The sequence below is a fragment of the Pangasianodon hypophthalmus genome, chromosome 17 (assembly GCF_027358585.1).
Source record: "Pangasianodon hypophthalmus isolate fPanHyp1 chromosome 17, fPanHyp1.pri, whole genome shotgun sequence".
In the NCBI taxonomy this organism is placed as follows: Eukaryota; Metazoa; Chordata; class Actinopteri; order Siluriformes; family Pangasiidae; genus Pangasianodon; species Pangasianodon hypophthalmus.
The window spans coordinates 18,030,608-18,051,209 of NC_069726.1; the positions used below are offsets into that span (position 1 = coordinate 18,030,608).

A 20,602-nucleotide genomic window follows, 5' to 3' on the forward strand; every position below is an offset into this window, starting at 1 on the left:
TCACAGAATGAGCGTGGGGCAGTGTGATTCTAGCCCCAGTGATCCTCTATTAGAGCACAATGCAGTTCTCATTCACTAGGTGCAATAATAACTGAATGAAGCTAAAATTGGGCAGTGACCATGACTGCGCCAAATCTAGAAAGGAAAGCAAATCACTAGACATTGGCTTATATCTGACAAATAGCAACACTTTTTAAATTGTTAGTCACTTAAAAGAGGTAATTAGTATTTCAATGGAATTTAAAAAGTTGAGTTGTGAATGAGGACTTTATGAAGATTAACATTTGTTAAATGGCTGCTCCTATAGGTGAGCTGCCACTGCATGTCTCTTATGGTTGTGTGAATAAACAAGCAAATGGGACACAATTGTCATATTTATGCTCCAACCTTGTCAAAAAAATAAGACAAAATCCTAAAACTTGACAAAGGAGAAAGCTAAACCATGCTCTTTATTCAGTATATTGGAATTCATCGGGATGGTGGGACGAGTGGACTGATGAAGAAGTGAGAGGAAGACAGAAAGAGACAGCAAGGAATTGCATGCATTTTTACAGCGCCAACCGCAAATAGAGGTTTGTTCACAGCAAAATAAAGGCTTTTCTGCTAAATCGACTACATAACAAGATGTTAAAAAGGGTTGAGTGTCAGCATACGAATGAGACACAAGGACTGATCAGTGTGATGATGAATAATGATGAATAATAACCACTTGCCACTGCCAGTGTTAAAAAGCGATCATTGCTGATTACAGTCATGATACAATTATGTGTTAGGGTGAGAAAATGTTTGAAAAAATGTGTGTTGTAGGCAGAAAATTGTTGCCGGACACCAAAAAGCAAGCAATACAGATAAATGTACTAGTGTTTTTGTCCGTGTAATAAAGGAAGGAGGGGGGTAGGGAGCGGTGAAGGAGTCGGCTTTCATAAGCTTGATGTCAGAGCAGACTGGCCCCCTTTTTTGCCTCTAATTTCCTTTGCCATGCTAATGGTACTGCAATGCTGGGGACTATTGATTAATCTAAGTGCCGGCTGGAGGAGGAGAGTGACTTTTGGCAGAAGCACAAAAGCCCATTAAAACCAGGGCAGCGGAGACAGAGGAGGAGTTGGGCCATGCAGCACGACTGGAGAGAAGAGAACAGAACAACAACAGAGAAAAAGCTCAGGAACAAAATTGAAATGCAAGAAAAGGCCACACAGATGAAAGCGACTCCCGATGACCCTCGATTTCTTTCATGGTGTGAAGGCGTGCAGAGATGATGACTCGAGTGTGGGAGAAAACGGCGAATAGAGGAGTGCTTTTGAAGCGGTCCCCTTTAAGGACGAGCCACTGCTTTGGAGCAGGTCTCCGCAACAAACTAATTAGTCCCCAAAAAAAGTCTCTGCGCGTATGCTAGTCTTAAATAAGTGTGTGTGTCAGAATAGAAGGGCAAAGGGAACACACCCTAGAGCCACTGGCTTTGCATTCTGATGAGATCGATAAATGAGGTGGGGAATACTACCCAAGGCCACAGAGACTGATATGGAAGAACACTAGCTTTAGTGATAGCATTCCCATCCACAGTTCATTGCCCTGGATGAATAAAATAGCAGACTTTTCGACCAAGCCTCTGAGTAACATGGAATAGGAGTTAGCAAACTTGCACATCTCACACTCATCCATATTTACAGGTACACATGGGTACAGCTGATCATTCATGCCCTGAATACACAAATCCATGTACAGACAAGCCACACATACACACACACACACACACACACACACATAAGGAACAATGGCCCAATTCCCAATGCCCACTGCATTATGACTCACTGTCATCAGTGCCAAAATGGATGGGGACTGAAAAGTGATATCATGGCTGTTAGCTGTCTAATGGCTAATGCTAACTATGAAACATGGTCAGATAGTCAATATATTTTTGCGAGTGTATTGATATCTGAGCCTCTACATCTACATTCACTCTAGGTGCAAAAAAAGCAACATAAATATAACAGTATTGAACATTATACATGTTATTCGAACAAATATAGCTACAACTTATAATTTGTGAGTGCATTATGCCTAGGCCACACTACAACATTTATACAACCGTGAATGACATTTATACAACCGTTGAAAGCATTAGAGACCCCAGATATAGTGATAAATTTTGAAGACTTTTGCTCTGGATCGTCCTTCAGTTAGCAGAAACCCATCCCCCAGACACACACACAATAAAACCTAGATCTCCCAGGATTTCTTGTGAATAAACATGACTTGTCAGCTGACAGTTCAGCTCACCTGTCATTGGTTATTAGTCTTTCAGGCATAATGCCAATATTGCCTTCTGCCCTAAGACAGTCCACTTTCCCCTAACGCTACTGGATGTTGAGTCATAAATACTGAACATGTTTATCATTTTAAATCAGGGCAGCCAAAGACAGAACAATGAGTAAATCAGAGGGGTTAACACTGGATTTTACACACATACCACCACCACAGAATAATCTAGAAAGCTAATCATTTAAAACAAGCCTAAAATCTGGACACCTGAGGGAATCAGCCTTAACATTAGCCTGATTATCTTACATCAGGGGGATTCACCTAAAATTCCTTTCTTATAAATGTATGGATAATCAATTAACATCACTGAAAGGACACAACAGTTACTTTTGTCTTTAACCATTAGTAAGCATTTCATGGATATAAATAAATGTTTCATTTCACACTGGCTTCATGTTAACATGTTACTTCATTTTATTCCTCCCTTTCTTGATGAGCTGCCTTCACCTAAATAATTTGCATACAGTAAATACACGTGAATGGCTAAAGCAAGCCTCAACAGCAGATCTACTAGAGAAGCCACAGTGGTTCATGTTTAGAAAATTGGAGTCGCTACTACAGCCATTTTGTTTTTATTGATCAGTCCTACTACAGTATTTTTCAAGTGAGAAATATTTCAATCCACTGAAATAGTCACCAGTTAAGAACCTCTAATGTGGCCCCAGCCTTAGCCAACTTTTTCTTTGGTGTAAAAATGGTGAACAACAAAAACATGGTCATTGTAAAAAAAAAAAAAAAAAAAAAAAAAAAAAAAAGACATATGGTGACACATCCTGAATAGCCTCTGAAAAATGTACTTCTAATATACTCTAAAACCAGTGGAGGACTTGCGATGATTATCATGGACATCCATAAATTATTCAAAATCCACATGCTTCCTGCATCTCTCCTAGCTCCATATCTTGCTACATTCTGGCATCCTGGCATACAGCCTTTAAAAACTTCAACCATCAGTGTGATTTGTTAAAAAAAAAAAACAGCAGACTTAAACACTGATCAGTCACACAGTCATGATCACCTGTAACAGGATACACCTTTGGGAGCTGAACTAAGAAGCCCTGTGCCCTTTAAGGCAAAATCTGCTTCGCTAAGCCTGCAGAATCCTTCACCGGCTAGGTCATTTCTCATTTAGGCGAGTGGCAGCGCCGCTGCTCGTTAAGACCCGACTTTAAAGGCATCATTTCTGGAAATGAAAAGGAGGAGAAAGAAAAATGGCCTGCTATGTTCGTTTTCACGCTCTCCTCCCGTCTCTTCGCTCTGTCTGTCCTCTGGCCTGCTGGTTTTATTGGACAAAAAAGCAAAGCGTGAAACACATGTGGCCATTTCACAGCCGTCTCAGGCCTTTTCCCTCTCTCAGCACTCTCAATCTATCACTTGCTGCTCCTTTTCTCTTGAGAAGAAAAGGTAATGTTTAGCATGTTTTTCAGCAAAATAACTCAAATAGCGCAAACAGCCCTTGCTGTTTATTTTTTTTCATTTAGCCATTAATAGAACTGCAGTCCAAAAAGCAACAATTCAACCATCTAAGCTGTCAATATGGAACTAAGTCTTATAATGTATTTTCATTGAAGCTCAAGCGGCGGTCAGCCAGTCAACTTTCTGAGATGCCGTGGTTATCTTTAAAGCCCTGTGTGACATGTTGGAGCATGTCAAGGCTCTCTGGCAGTGGATTTCTCCTCATTCCTGTCTCCAGACAATCAATGGCAATCGAGCCTGAACAGGGATCTATTGAATTTCCCACTGCAGCCATTCTTCTCAACAATACTGCAAAAATCACACTTCTACTCAACCATTATATAAATGCCAATGCGGAGAATGCACGAGGCAGTTATACTCTACTCTGCTACAGCTCACTGATGGTTTGAGTACTACAGCAGGGACAAAGAAATCAGCTCACAGATAAATCACGGAACACATTCCAACTAGATGTAGTCAATGCAGTGGTTGACATTTTCTAATTAGAATTTAAATGTGATTTCTTTGCATGATACAGTGTTATATCTGCTCTACAGTTTTTCAGTGATTGTCTTTCAATCTTCTGGGAGCCTGAAACGCCTTAAACTCGCAGATTTACATTTATCCCTGTCGTAACCACACGCATTTCCAATTAATTTAACTGCAGTTGCTGAATAATTCATAGTATGCACTGAATAATATTGAATAACTAAATAAGTGGAATGAGGGTCAAGGCCTGTTCATGTCATACACAATATTGCCTATGAGTAAGAGTAAAGCTGCACCATCCATAACTACAACATTACCAGTAATTTATTGACCCTGAGCAGTTTTTGGCTTTATATACCTACTGTATAAACTCATATTTTATTACTGTCTTTTGAGTTATTAAGAGTACTAGAATTATGTGAACCCATGAACTTGCATTGTTCCTCCTCACTAAATCTCACTGAAACATAAATAACGTCCTTCAGGTTTATGCTTCTCTAGCTGTTATGTTGCTAATCATATATATTCAATTTTTGTCCTCTCTGCTGCTACACTAGCAGGATGACTTCACACGAGTTGTCATGTATAAGTCAATATCTTATCGGAAATCAAGCCAGCATTAAAAAAATATGATCAAAATGCATGTCTCACACATTTTTACCAAAAAATACCTTGACTATTCTATAACTTCTAATGATATTTAAATGTATACACTGATATGCGTACCTACCTGCATATCTATTAAAAAAAACAACCAACCAAACAAACAAAAAATAAAGAATAAAAAAGGCGACTAACAAAATGTTCATGACTTTTCCAAAACATAATGGCTATTTTATCAGGTCTGATAAATGATTCCAGGATTTCCAGGACTACTGGATCTCTGGTGTGTTTGTTTTAAACTCTCACTATGTGTAAAAAAAATCACTTTGAGTGTAAATATGCCATACTCTTGAATATACAAATATATAAGTCAAATTTTCCAGCATGTGTTTCAATCCTACATATTCCAATCCAATCAAAATAACACTGCAAATAGTGGACATGGCAGCACATGCTAGCACATGTTATCCAACACATGGTCAACCAGTCAAGTCCACTGAACTGCTCTCTGTTGCATATTTTCACCTTCTAACATGAACACGAACACGAGCACCTCTGCAAGCCCCGGCCGTCCATCAGTCAGTGACGTCTGACTCAGAGAAATGGATGGCTTCCTACACTCTGACCTGCTTCTTTCATCTCTCCAAAGCACTCTTACAATGATACAGTGAGTGTTATCATATGTGAGACACAACTGAGACGTGGGCCCCTACAAAACAGATGAGGCATCCAATGTAAAGTGAAGGAAAAGAGTATTAGCTTTCTTTTAGCTGATAAACTGTCCTCGTTTGGCTCAGACTTGCAAAGGTGAATACTTAAACAGGTCTCTTTGTGAATCCTGGGAAGCTTTAAGAATAAGTCTGAGGTAATCATGTTCAGGAAATATGAATATCAGGAAAACTGTACATGTAGTAAAAGTTCAGTTTAATACACAACGTTTCTACAGAAATAGGATGTTTTGAACTTGGCTTGAAGGAGTTTTGTTTGAAATGATCCTCTAGAAACATTTTTTTTACTACAGTGAAATTTTACTACAACTATTAGTCTATTTTTATTTGAAGATTTTTTTTCTTCCCTAAAGGCTTATGGTTGAAATTTGTTTCTTAAATGTAATCTAAATGTAAATTTTATGTTATGTTTATGTTACATTTTATGTAAATTTTCATATATAATTTTATTTCTAATTCAGAATATATTGTAAATAAGTAGTTTTTCTTTAAAAGAAGAAAATATCTACTTAAAATTAAATTGCTTCCCCTAACAAGTAGTTTTTAATATAAAAGCTGCGAGGAGCTTGGCCTATTTAGTTTAGGAAGTTTAAGAAAAGCCTCCTGGGTGGAGTTTGTGGGCTGGTTGAGAATCTCTACTGTTAATTCTTCATTATTATTTTTTTTATAATTTTCTATAATTTTTTTTCTTACAACACCGCATTACTGTGATGTTCAAATGTGCAGTATTTTATACATTTTATATAATTTTATTTCTTTTATTATTCCTAAGGTGTATATATAGTTATAGTTTTAACTTTTCGTTCTTCCTTCCTTTTCTTTCTTCCTTTTCTTTCTTCCTGCACTTTAACTGTCTGTGAGCTGCTGTGATAAGTGAATTTCCCCACTGTGGGATCAATAAAGTTTATCTTATCTTATCTTATTCTAAATGAGTATAAAATAGTAAAAAAAAACCAAAAAAAAAAAAAAAACTAAGCACCTTCTCTGAGCTAGTGTTTCCATACTGTTGAATAATAGTGTACATAAAATCACTCTTTCCAGTACAAACTCAGCAATAAATCTGATTAACATGTTTTTCCACAAGTATTTGATCTGAGTGTCCAAAAATTGAAGGTATTATGGAGCAACTATATTATGAAGCAATTAGAAATTATAAAATTGAAGCATTATGAAGCCATAAAATATTTCTTAGTTTGTGTCAATATTCCTTGGAGCTGATCACACATTTTGAATTCTTATTTTCTCCAAAAATGATTAAAAAATCCTAGCACTTGCTGTGTGCAGTTTGTGTCCCAAATCACATACACATAAATAGTATGGCGCACTACTGTGCTGCCTAGGGATCTAACATGTACCAGTATCAGTGCACACTATTAATACAGTATTATGTAGTTTAGGACACATCATTAGATTTGATGTACTCTATATAGCCTAAAGTTTGTGGGCACCTGACCCTCACACCCATCCGTGGGCCTTCCCCAAACTGTCGCCACAAAGTTGGAAGCACACAATTGTATAGATGTCTTTGTATGCTGTTGTTTAAAAGCCCAAACATGTTCCAACATGACAATGCCCCTGTGCACAAAATGAGCTCCATTAAGACATGGTTTGCCAAGGCTGGAGTGGACGAGTGGATTGAGTGCCCTGACCTCAACCCCACTGAACACCTTTTGGGATGAATTGAAACACCAACTTCACACCAGGCCATCTTGCCGGACATCAGCGCCCAAGCTCTTGTGAACTTCTGGCTGAATGGGCACAAATCCCCACACCCACAGTCCAAAATCTTCCCCAAAGAGGAGAGGTTGTTATAGCAGCAAAGGAGGAGCAACTGAATATTAATGCCCATGGTGTTGGAATGGGATGTTCAATACTTAGGCGTCCATGTACTTTTGACCATATAGTGTATCAAATACAGCAACAAAATTATAAAGGGATGTTTTTAGTTTTTTAATAAATGCACCAATATATTATCACAATATTCAAACTGTAGTAAAATATTTCCACGTCTTTTACAAATGCAATTGTGGTATCGATTGAATGCTTTTCCACACTCGACAGAGCTACGTGTGGGAATTAGCATGAATAACAGATGAATGATGTAGCCTGATTGATTGGCATGCTAACATTGAACAAATCCATGATGGTTGGAAAACTACTGTACAGGATGCCTTCAGCATCAAAGAAACAAATCTGTCAGACCCAGGCCGTATTTCAATTGGAAAATCAGCAGTTATAGAGAAAGCATTCATCAGTGTCATCCACAGAGACAACCTGAGAGATTATCAACAATGCAGGTGCAAGATCCACATCTGATAACCCTTCATCCTCTACTGTAATCCTACCAATTTCAGTCTTATTTACTGTCAATTCCTAAATGCTACCTGTGTGATCCACTGAGTGAAATGTGGAATATGTGCACACCTGATATCTAACTAATGTTCCTAGTGTTAAATCCCAATAATCCCAGTGAGATCCCAGCAGTGAGAAACACTGATTGTACTTTCACTATAGTCTGGATAAAAGAAAGCCAGCTAAAGTCTCACTGTAAGTCTGACAGACTCTGATTGTTCTGCTACCTTTGACTAAAGTTGGAATGGGCCAGTAAGTTCTTACAAACTTTTGAGGGTGGGATTACAGACTGTAGGAGTTCAGTCAAGCCATCTGATGCAATGCATCTCAAGCTCTGAATGGAAAATATGACAATTCAAGCAATCCACTGTACTTTACCAGTGAGTAAACTTTCAGGATCAAGCCAAAATTAAAAATGGTGAATTAGGAAGATGCTTCAATCCCAACCTCAATGAATCAGTTAATAAATGGTATATATATATATATGAAATCGCATTCAAGATGCCCTGCCTACATCTACATTTATAACCTAATTACATAACATACAACAAATTGTAAAGAATTATAAGTAGCCAATGAAGTTCTCACTTTGATTATCAGCATCATCATCATTCTGTGTCTCATAAAACATTAACTGCTGTCACTGTCACAGTGTGTATGTGCTCTACTCCATTTTGATGATGACATGAAAGTGCATCATCACAAATTGATTAAATTGTGACATTTATTGTGTGAGGACATCACACGTAGGTAGCAAAGTTTTAGGTATCTTTAGGCAGACTGACTGCATTTACCTCTGCATGTGTTAACTGGACCCTTATCCAACATATATTTTTTTTTTGGATTTTGCAAAAAGCCCAAACAAGATTAAAAAGTAAATAAAATTTCCATATTGTTTTGGTGAACACCTCGCAAATCAGAAGAAAACTGTTCTTACATGTTGCCACTGGTCTCTGATCAGGGGACGGTAGCGCAGGAAGTACTTAAGAGGGAAGGACTCGATGTCCGGCCATGTGGATGGGCTGTTCCAGGTCACCTCAAGCCTGCGTGCGTTGTTGGGAATGGGTCTGGCCACCACCTTCTCTGGAGGATCTGGTTTCACTGTGGATCAACAAGGACATTATCAGAGCTTGTGTCTACACTGCGTCCTGATCGTAGCACTGGGGACAGCATTGCTTTGAAATGAGCTACCACTGGGGATTAGTGCAAACAAACAGCATCAGAAAAGCACTCTATTATAAAAAGGGGAAGTATGCACAAGACAATGGCGTCTAAGTGTCCCTCTTCCCGCTGAGCAGAAAATCTGTTTGACATAATACACACATCTTCGAGGGCATCCGCATTGCAACACGTCTCGAGAAAGTCTTTAGGCCAAAAACATCTCTGAATGCATTCAGTTCTTTCTGGGTCGCCCCACTGAGCTGAGGTTTATGAGAAATGGGCAGAGTGCAACAGCATGGTCATTCTCTTCCTCCCTCCCCATGGTGGCTGAGGTTCACAGTGTTTGCTCTGCGGTTTAGCTTCACACACACAGACACACACGAGGACAAAGAGATGCCCTGAACCATGGGGGTAAGCTCCGTCCAAACCTCCTCCCTCTCCTGTGTCTTAACTATTCATGGTACACACAGTTGGCTTAAATTTATATGCAGAGTCCTGACCTGGCATGGCTGAAACACTCTTTTACAACTCGGAAACACTGTGTGGATATTGTTTAAACCGATTCTGGGACAAACACACGACTAGCCTTCTTTCAGCCTCTCTCAGGCTTTTATGGAAGGAGGGCAGGCGCCGCTGCCCCGTACACAAAAACCGAACAAATGCATGAGTGACCTAACAGGACGAACATGAAGCAGCATGACTGTGTAATGGAACATAAAGGCAACAAATCAAAGCGCTCTTTCTTTCTCTCTTTCTTTGATAAGGACGTAAACTTTTTGCCCTTTTTTCAGGGGCATCATGGAGCATTTTATTTAGCTCAGTTTAGGTTGGTTGCTGCTGTGTCCTGCTAGCGATGAACTCCTCATGCTGTATTTCATATTTACTAATATTATGACATTTAAACAGTATGAAGAGTGTGAGGATGGCCAACTTGAGCTTGCAGAGCAGTATCAGTGAGTGTGGTTGTTAAAAATGAGCTGTAAGATGCACCTTGACTCATGAGCAAACTGTAGACCCAGTCGAGCACGTGTGTCTCAGTGATCAGTGCTCGCTGAACTGAAGTGCTCTTTCTCTGTATGCGAATACTTTTCTGTGCTCTCAATTCACAGCACCCTGCACTCGTTTTTAATGACCACACTCTCTGATACTGCTGTGTACACTCAGGTCAGCCATCCTCACACTCTCCATTAAAGATACAATTTAAACAACATATCAGGTTACATATATTGATACTGCAGTAGTTCCTCTTGATCTGTTTGAATAGCAGACTAGAATGGCTTTGATTTCTGTTATTAATCATGAAATCATAAAATTAATCATAAACCTGACTTTTAGATGACAAAGTGACTATACTTGCATTTAAACCTACTGCAATTTGTTTCTCGCATTCACAGACCAATCTATTGCACTAAAACCACATAAAGGTTCATGAATGCCTTACCTAACTGTTCCCAAAACGTACGCTAATCATAACTCAGTTTTTGAATCAAATCAAATTTGCTGTGGTCGGTTTAAAATGGGGGCCTTTCTTGCCCCATAAATCATCGCTATCACTAGGAGGCAAATATTTCTGCAGTTAATCCAGTAATCCAGATGGCATTAGCATTTTTATTACTATCAAGTATGCATGCAGCCATGCATGTAAACACTTCATTTAGTTCCTGGGAGCCTATGCTATTTTTTTCCCATCCTTATTGGATTTTTTTTCCCCCTCTTCCCAGAGACCAGATATTCCCTTCATTCCCAGTGCAGAGTCACTGCATGGTGTCTCCCGGCTCGATGGGGAGAAGATTTCAACGGTCCCAAGATATCTTTGTGTCTGACAGTATGAGCCAGCTGTTTTGGACACTTCCATTCTTTTGCCCCTGCTAAATGATTACAGTGCTATTCTCAGGCCGAGCATGAAACACAGGCTGAGATGCCAAACATGATTTGAGTAATTGACATGAATGGCTGTGGACAGCAACGGTCCTCCACCAGCTGCCTGGCAAAGGGAGGGTTATGTTTAAACCTGTACAGTTTACGTCGATGTTTATAGGCTAAGTGTATTCATTTGCTCAAACCCACACAGCACTTTGTCCATCAAAACACTTTTATGGTCCATAAAATGTTTATTTTTAGGTATTTAGCACTTCATGAATCCCTTGCAGCTACTTTCTTTGTGTCCTATTTTGAATGTGCGTAATGTGAATGCCGGCTTAAGAGCTTTCTGTTTTCGGACATGTGGAGCAGGAGCACTACATGAACCTCAAAAATGGTGGAAGTGCAGAAATGAAATTAAATGAAAGGAAAATTATATATGTGAGGTGGATACATTGTACAGACATGTTGTAATAGCCTTAGAAAATACACACTAGATGGAAAGCATGATTATTCACATGTGAAGTTTGTGAGAGAGAGAATAAAGGCAGTACCCATGTTTGACTCCTCGAAGCTGGTGGCTGTGGATGCTCTCCCGAGCTCGTTGATCGCCGTGACATTGACTTGGTAAGGAAAACTAGAGAAGAGCTCAGGAAATTTCACATGGCATCTGTTCTTATGGACGTCGTCCCTCTTCACTTCTAGAGACTTCTGTTTGTGTCTGGGTGAGAAAATGATTTTTTTAAAAAAAAAAAAAACAGAACAAAACAAAAAAAATTGCTTAATGATTTTGATCATCTCCATGATTTATTAAAATCAAATGAAAGAATAAAAAGTAAAAAAGTAAAGAATGAGAAGTCTTCAGAAGTCGTCACTTCTAGAGACTTCTGTTTGTGTCTGGGTGAGAAAATGATTTTTAAAAAAAAAAAAAAAAAACAGAACAAAACAAAAAAAATTTCATAATGATTTTGATCATCTCCATGATTTATTAAAATCAAATGAAAGAATAAAAAGTAAGAAAGTAAAGAATGAGAAGTCTTCAGAAGTCGTCACTTCTAGAGACTTCTGTTTGTGTCTGGGTGAGAAAATGATTTTTTTTAAAAAAAAAAAAAAACAGAACAAAACAAAAAAAATTGCATAATGATTTTGATCATCTCCATGATTTATTAAAATCAAATGAAAGAATAAAAAGTAAGAAAGTAAAGAATGAGAAGTCTTCAGAAGTCGTCACTTATAGAGACTTCTGTTTGTGTCTGGGTGAGAAAATGATTTAAAAAAAAAAAACAGAAAAAAAAATGCGTAATGATTTTGATCATCTCTATGATTTTGATCATCTCCATGATTTATTAAAAGTAAATGAAAGAATAAAAAGTAAAAAAGTAAAGAATGACTTACAACTGAGCATGCGATTTCAACTGAGCATGCAGTTTCTAGTACTGTAAGAAATCTCCATTAAAGTTTCAAATGTACATTTGAGAATCTCAGAGCTGAACCTGCAGTCATCACAATGTGTTGCTTTCTTGTCAGGGTTTTATAACAATGATTATATCACATTGCTGTTAAATGGTTTTGATTAATCTTCTATAACAGCTGCAGTGATGCTGGATACAAGGTTCATATTAATGCACTTGTTCTAATAAGTTATCATTTCTATCATTTCTGTACAGCTTACACAGAGCCTTGTATGGCTGCACATATACTGTTAAAAAAACATGTTTAATTGTTGAATTTTTTTGAAAGGAGATCTTTCCTTAGTATTTGGAAGGAGTCTCCAGTGCTACGGTGTCAGTGCTCCAGATTCTCCAATGACAAGCTGCATATTGTCTCAATATTACCTTCATGAGCAAACAGAAGCTAATGTATGTTTAAACAGTATGTCTGTTTTAAGGTGCTATAATGTAAGAGATAACAGGAACTAACTTGTTTGATGGGAATTTAAAGTAACTAGAAGTAAATACAAACTATGGAGTTTGATCTTTCATTAATAAAAGTGTAACAGTTAGCAAATTGCTTTGGTATAAGTGGAATAAAACACATCAGAGCATGCTTTTATAGGAAAAATAATCAACTTTGGAATGGTAATGGCCATCAATACACCGCCATGTGTTGATTAATTTCCTATAACAGCATGCACCTCCATGTTTTATTCCTTAATCATCATACTATTATCATTTGTCTGACAATTATTATCAGATCACCCTAAGCGGTTTTCCTTCACTATGGTACAACATTACATTTCAGCTCATTTTTTTTTACCAATGGGATATTTTGCCACAAAGCATAAGACAAGAATAGATTTGCTGAGTGGGAGACTGCCAGGAGTCTGCCCCAGGATGCCATCTGCCAGAAAGCCTGGGTGCTGTTACAGTATCATTACTGTTCTTCTGATATCACTTCCTTTCTTTCTTTCCCTAGAGCAAAGGGACTGGCAAAAAAGCTCAATCCCCAGAAGTGAATACTATCTTGCCTTCCTATTGTTATTTCAGAAGTTGTTGCATCAGTTGCTAGATTTTACACACTAAAAAAAACAAACAAAAAAAAAACAAAACAAAACTGGACACCACAACATTGTAATGTTATTAATTATTTTCTTATCTGTTAATAGGATAGGTTAATAAAGGCCATTGTTCCCTAATTAAGGACCATTTTTAATCAATGAGTTTAAAGTCACACTAGCAAGTTTAGAAGCACAAAAACGATTATTCAAATGTGACATATTGGCCATAGAAAATTAATGAGGAGCCGCCTGCTGTGAAATTGCCTAGTGACATTTGTGATCAGTACAAAACGATCCCGGAAAGGCAGCTCTTTGGCATGACGCGAGGCCATGACATGTAGGCTGCCTCTGTAGAGGCCTCTCTAGGGCTTGCTGTATCACATAGACTTCAGTAATTAAGGAGTTAAGTTATTAAGTTATTTTGCTTTTCCTACCACTTTTTTCAAGCTACATAGAGTTGAAGAGTGAGGTAGAAACAGAAAACAGAGACAAAAAGAGAAAAGAAGAAAGAGAAAGAGAGCATAGAAAGAAAGAAATGATGTAGAAAGTGAAAAAGAACTGCGGTGGCTCAGAGGTTAAGGCTTTGAGCTACTCATCAGAAGGATATGAGATCAAATCCCAGCACCTCCAAGCTGCCACTGTTGGACCATTGAGCATGGCCCTTAACCCTCTCCACTGCTCCACTGTATCCTGTCTCAAGTGTAAATCGAATCAGCCAAATGAGTAAATGTAAATGAATGTCATGTAGAGAGAGACTGATGAAAAGAGGGAAGTGACAGAATGAGACAGAGAGAGAGAGAGAGCTCTAGTCAGTGACTGGTATTATCCCACAAGGGGTATGGGCTGAGAATCTGAGTTCTGTCTCTCCTAGTCAGACAGGCCTAATCAGCTCTCACCGGGGAGAAGCTGACTGCATAGATCACTGGTTCAGGCAAGCCGCTTTCTTACACAAGGCCAGACACCACATGACAGAGAGAAAGAAAGAGACAGACAGCAAGATAGGGAATGGAAAAAGGGAGGGTTGGATGACAGATGAAGATTGAGACAGTAAGCAGAAATAGAAACAGATTTCAGCAAGGGGCAGGATGTATAGAAAAAAGTGACAAAACATCTTACTGGACGTCGACTTCAAATTCCGTAGGGATGTATGTGGGATGCAAGAGGTGCCAACTGCAGTAGAAGCCCTTGGGGTACGTGTTTGATCGGCATGTCACCTGCGGTTCCCTCGGAGGAACTATCAAGAGAGAGAGGAAGGGGGGAGAGGAGTCAAGAGAAAGAGAAAATAAGCACTTTGTCAAGCCTACTGCAACTCCTCAGATAACCATCAGTTGTCCAAAATATCAGTCCCAGAGGTCTCTTAGCCTGCAGTAACTGCTTGCATGTAAACCTATTTGTCTTTTCTTTGGCAAAGGATAAAAAAGGAGAGAGGGGAAAGAGGATAAGAGAGGAGGAGTGGAGGGTGGGTGTGAAAGAGGGAATGCAATAACCGCCCCATCCCTCCTTCCAGATTAGGGCCCTTTCTTGCACCACCACTGGACCGTGCCCTTCACCACCAAAATTGAAACGGATGATTCGCACCAGTTGCCCGGGTGATGCATAATATTAGCCGCCTCTTCCTTTCTGCCCCAGACACGGGCTTAAGCCACGATGCCAAGTGAGCGCTTCTCTTTTCCATAAGAAACAAAGCCGCTTTTAGGGCTCAAATCTTTTCAGCTCTGATTACACTAACCACTGTCCTGATAACAAAGGACAGGAAATAAAGACTGACTGCGCAGCATGTCAAAAAACATTATCACATTTTGATAATCGTGTAGTACTTTGTATTAGTAAGATGCATGCACGAGAGTTATTTATGACCCTTTAGCACTTAGCGCACATTATTTGGTATCATTTGTCAATGTCAGATAAGTCATTAATAATGATGATGACTTGTAATGATGAGAGCTCTGTGTCCATTATACAAATGGCCTTCAACTGAAGTGTTACTTGTGTTTATAGCATACTGTTACAAAACCCATTTTGATGGCAGTTGATGACTGACTAATACGCTAAGTGTGCTTTAACACCTAGTAGTCTGTTTGCCGAGTCAGTGCAGAATTGTTACTTTTTGCTTGCAAATTGGTTTGGTTTGGTTTCACACATATAAACGAACATGTAGGGCAAAAAGCATCAGAGTTATAGCAAAGGAAAAATGTACAAAAAAAAGCATTTGCCATGTGGAATCACCTGAGAACTTGGAGCTGGAGCTAAATAAATGATTAGATAATTATGTATGCGATTAGACAACAACACATCGGTTGTGCCTTTGTCAGTGGATGTCCACTTCTCAGTTAGTCAGCAACAATTCCAGTCTTTTTGAGTTTGTTAATAAGTTTGGCAACACTGTCGTGTGTGATGTGCTTGCCATGTTTCCTGTTAAACTCCATCGCAACCTTGTGACAGCTTCCTGATCCAACCATGACAATGATTTCAATACATTCTTCTTTTGTTAAAGGCATTCTTAAAGGCTATCTGAAAAAAAAAAAAAAAAATAATAATATATATATATATATATATATATATATATATATATATATATATATATATTATACAGGTCCAGAAGTATTTGAACAATGACAGAGTTTTTGTTTTATATATATATATATATATATATATATATATACACACACTAAGTATGATAAATTTAAGAGAAACTTATGGAGACTTTTGGGACACCCTGAAGTTTAAAATATTTTGTGCATCTCATCAAGTGTTAATTTTGTCTAATTTTTTTGTTGTCCAAATATCCAGAACACATCACATTTCTGCACTACAGGTATGTCCTTTGTTCAGTTTAGCAGCTTGTACCTACAAAAAAATGCTTCCTGGAACCCAAAATGTATAACTTTTTTGGTTCAGTTATTGCAGTTGGGTCGATTCAGAGATTATTCACTTTCTCTCTGCAATCAATCAGTGCTAGAGAAGCAGAACCAGACAGAGATCACCTCACTCAGATGCTGCTTTTGTGTGACTGCTGTGTTCTCACCTGCCTAACATGCTGGTAAATCTTGATTTAACATATTCAATCTCAAATGTTCCAAAAATTAAACTATCCAATTTCCTCTTCAGTAACAAATTCTGTTTAATTCCGTACTTTGCTTTTGCCTTTGAAGTGACCCTGACACTCAATTCATTAGTCCCATTGGAGGATCAATCACCAAATGGTCTATGGGCTTTCGATGAGTAAAAGGAAGCCTATCTCTACAAGATGACATCAGCCCAGTCTAGACAACATGCGATTGCAAAAGGGGTTGCAATATATTCTGCTGTCACATGGAAAAAGAGTAATAGTCTGCCTGGTGTCACAGTATGAGTCTCTCAAGGTCTGAACATCGGAACATCCTCCACTGGGTTTGAAAGGAGAAAGAAACTGTATAAGAGAGAAAAGATAGAGTATAAGGTAGCAGAGTGAGTCTAGGAAGAAAGGGGTGGATGTCAGAGTACGATGAGCCTGACCCCAACATTCCTGCCGTGAGCTTGTCACTCTGTGGCTTTGGAGCCCCTCCTCAGGAGGCGCATTCCGCTCCAGCCTCCATGCCACAGGGGGCCTTTCCTCAACCTGGGGCCAAACAGGCACTCTGACAGCTCACACACACCGGAACCCCACCAACACACACACACTTCACTTCAAATGAAAGCAGATGGACATCTACACAGAGGAGCATCTCAAAGACGCATTCTGCAAAGAGGCAAAAGCCGCAAAACAAAACAAGATTGCTTTTTCAGGAGCGTTTGCAGCCTAGCAACACTTCTATTGTTCCCTTTATGTTTCGTTTTTTCCCCCTTTTTTTGGAGGGCACAGTGTTTTTGAAGTGACAACAAAGAAATACATCTGCATTCTTCCCTTTTGGGTTTTGTCATGATTTCATCTAAGGTTCTTTTGCCACAGCAACAGCTTTAGCCTGATTAACAAAATCACTTAAGCCCACAAACTTAAAAAAACCCTTAATTTCAAATGATGCAAATAAAATTATCAGAAGCACACACAACTTTAATCTTATTTGCTATAAAAGTAAGACAATTGCAGCTCTCTGACACGTCTTAATCAACCCATGATTACACCACCAAAGGCATGTGGTGTTCTAATGCTAAATGACTTGAAGAGCTCAAAAAGGAACATTCCATAGTCACCATAGTGAAATACAAAAAAAAAATCATTCTGCTGCTATTGTTAAGAAGTGAATGTGGATGGATTGGTGGATTTGAATGAGAAGGTTAACTGTGTGTGTCTACGTGGACTTTTGTCCAGCATTTCTCAGGCCTCTCCTTTGTACTCATTTCAATGCAGGAATGTGCATGAAGAAAGCAGGGTAGGGCTTCTCAAGAGCTTTCCCATCCCCAGTGACTATAGGAAAACGAGAGCAGCTTGGTGTAAGTCTTCAAAATGGTGTCACGTCTTATGCAGGGGAGTTAAACGATACCCTCAGAAACATGTCAGTGGTTGGAATCCATAAGAGAAGGTAGAAAAGGAGTTAAGTACTATTTGTAATAAACGCTGATAATTGCACAAGTCAACATAGTGCACCGATTTAGCTGTCAGAAATAGTCATCACGCTGATGAGAAAGTTCTGTTCAGCGTCCAGAGCCTTTGGTGACTGTTGACTCAATTTACTTTTAACATATGAAACCGTTTGTCTTTGGCCTTGGCTGGATACTCCATAACCCCACTTTACCTTCAAACATTAGACATCTCGCAAAGTGCTGACAGCATAATTTGAGATTTAGCCCTAGTCCAAGCCCTCTGGAACATCAAGTAAACTCCTCTACATGTTATTTGATCTAGATTCCACTTGGACACAAAAATTCATCTGACAAAACTTCCTCACCCAGATTTAAGTGCATGGCCCCCTGCTCTTCGCTTCCCTAATCTGAGGTTGTTAAAGAGTCAGCACAATGAAAGACACTGTCGCAGGGGTCAGCTGACAAATGTCAAGCAGACGGGCCACATAAAAGGCGCGTGAGTGGATCCAAGGCAACTCCCTCTATCATTTCTAAGTACTGACTCCCCTCCCAACTGCTTCTTTTTAACAGGTATGGAATGCCAGCTATGTATCCAGCAATTGGAAGCAGACATTAGAGAGGGGGCTGGATGGAGGTAGAGGGAAAATGAGGATAAGATAGGGAGGCGGAGGAACATTAAAACCCACCTAACTGAACAGCAAGCCCCCCTTGCTAATTTAGACAGTTAACAGGCATTTAACTCACACACTGATATGGCATGTTTGGCCATATCAGTGTGTTTCTTGCATTATATGCACTTTTGTTTTTTTCAATCAAAATTGGTCAGTATTTGACAATGTAAATGCACATAGCACTTACTACAATCAGAATGTGTTCGGATTTGTCAGAAAACCTCTCATCATATCTCAGGCAAGTGTAGACTCAGTTAGCAGTGTATTTTCATCAGGCTAGCATTAAGACTATGGTACCTGTCATGACATTATTCCAAACAACCATAGCAAAAAAAGTACAAAATGGATCATTTATTATGGCTTGGATAATTTTGGGTGGAAATCCCGATCACCCATCATCCATAGTAAGTAATTCAGTGTAGTAGTACCAGTTCCTGACAATACTGTTGCAAATACAACTTCTTGTTTATGTTCCAAAGAGATGCCTTTCCTTGGCATAGAAAAGGTAAACTTAACAACTGACAACAATGTTACCAGTTGTCTGAGGCCACACCTTATATAGCTATTTTATTTGCATTTTGAGTGGGAGAAATGATATCCAATCACAATGTGTACAGAATGCAGACAATCAGAAAACACATAAATACCAGGTGTTAATGGTGTTAATGGCAAGGCATGATCGGCATGTTCATCAGTCTAATGATATTCAAATACCAAGCATATTACTGAGGTTTTCGTGCCTCAGGTCTAGTGTTCCCAGGATAAGATCTGTATTCATTGCAACCCTGAGCAAGATAAAGCAGTCACTATAGATGAATGAATGAATGATTATTTAAACATTGCCACATTTCATCACTTCATGACTGGTTAATATATCATATTTCGTAGTATTTGCAAAAAGATTCAATTTGCATAAATGCACAAAGCACGAAGATTTAAAAATGCATACTCTATTATACAGCTAGCTCTGGTGATTGATATAGACTGTAGTTGCAGCATATGTTAAGTAAAAATTATTTACACAGCAAAAGGTATTTGCTTGTTTAAATGGTTGCAACGTCTTACCTGTCCAAGTTGCTGAATGGACTTATGAACTTATGATCTTGAACAATTATCACTTCAGTAAATTTTACATAAAGTATACATATTTTACACACACCTCTTGATTTTCTACATTTACTCCAACACTGTCTGTACTCAATGCCATTAAACCTAAATGGCTCCCTCTTGGACATCTCTATGTAAAGATTCACAACAAGCAAAGAGGAGTCAGGAATTCAAATGGGAAAAACCATCATCATAAATTAGCCAGGTGTCCATGGTGAAAGTGCCTGACTGGCATCTCTTCGGGGAACGACTCAGCTGCTTCGATGCGTGCATGTGAATTCATCTCAAGGATGCTAATCGAAAGTCCAATATAAAGAAAGCCTGTAAATCCTGTACTGAGGTGCTTATCTAAGTTGAGTGTGCCTGGCATATAGGAGACCACAGCTTACACACTTGGCTAAATGAAATGTGCCAATAAATCATCAATCTCCATTGAGTATGTAGTGAAAAAGGGGACCAGTGGTCTCTGATTATCCAGCCACAAAACCCGCTACACTCCTGCTTACTCTCATATAAACAGAGCAGGGTGTTGTTACGCTAGCTGCATTTTGCTGCTGAAACATTTCTAGATCTCTGCTGTTTGTCTTTACGAACAGGACAAGCAGAGTGGAAAAGACAAAAGGGAAAAGAAAGAAAGGAGTCAGCAGCCTCGCTGGAAATGATGCTAGAATGTCTTAGAGTTTAAATCCACTGCCCTTTAGATGCAGTAAATCACCAGGTAATATTCTGTGTAGGGTTAACAATCCATTTAACAGGAAATGCTCAGGAAAAACCCTGAATATGCACTTCTCTCACTAAAATGGATCAGTGGGGTATAAAAAGCTTGAACATAGTATGCATTATAATTGCATTTCACTCAG

The 20,602-nt window shown here is 38.8% G+C and overlaps 1 protein-coding gene across 3 annotated transcripts in view; it reads right to left on the reverse strand.

The window, feature by feature from the left end:
* Positions 1-20,602, reverse strand: part of cntfr (ciliary neurotrophic factor receptor) — a 198,018-nt gene that overhangs the window by 26,656 nt on the left and 150,760 nt on the right. For all 3 annotated transcript variants that reach the window (XM_026942863.3, XM_034312931.2, XM_034312930.2), the window contains exons 4-6: positions 14,581-14,698; positions 11,522-11,688; positions 8,884-9,047 (exon numbers count right to left, since the gene is read on the reverse strand). In XM_026942863.3, the coding sequence (XP_026798664.1) occupies positions 8,884-9,047; positions 11,522-11,688; positions 14,581-14,698 (449 nt within the window). The remainder of the gene's footprint in view (positions 1-8,883; positions 9,048-11,521; positions 11,689-14,580; positions 14,699-20,602) is intronic.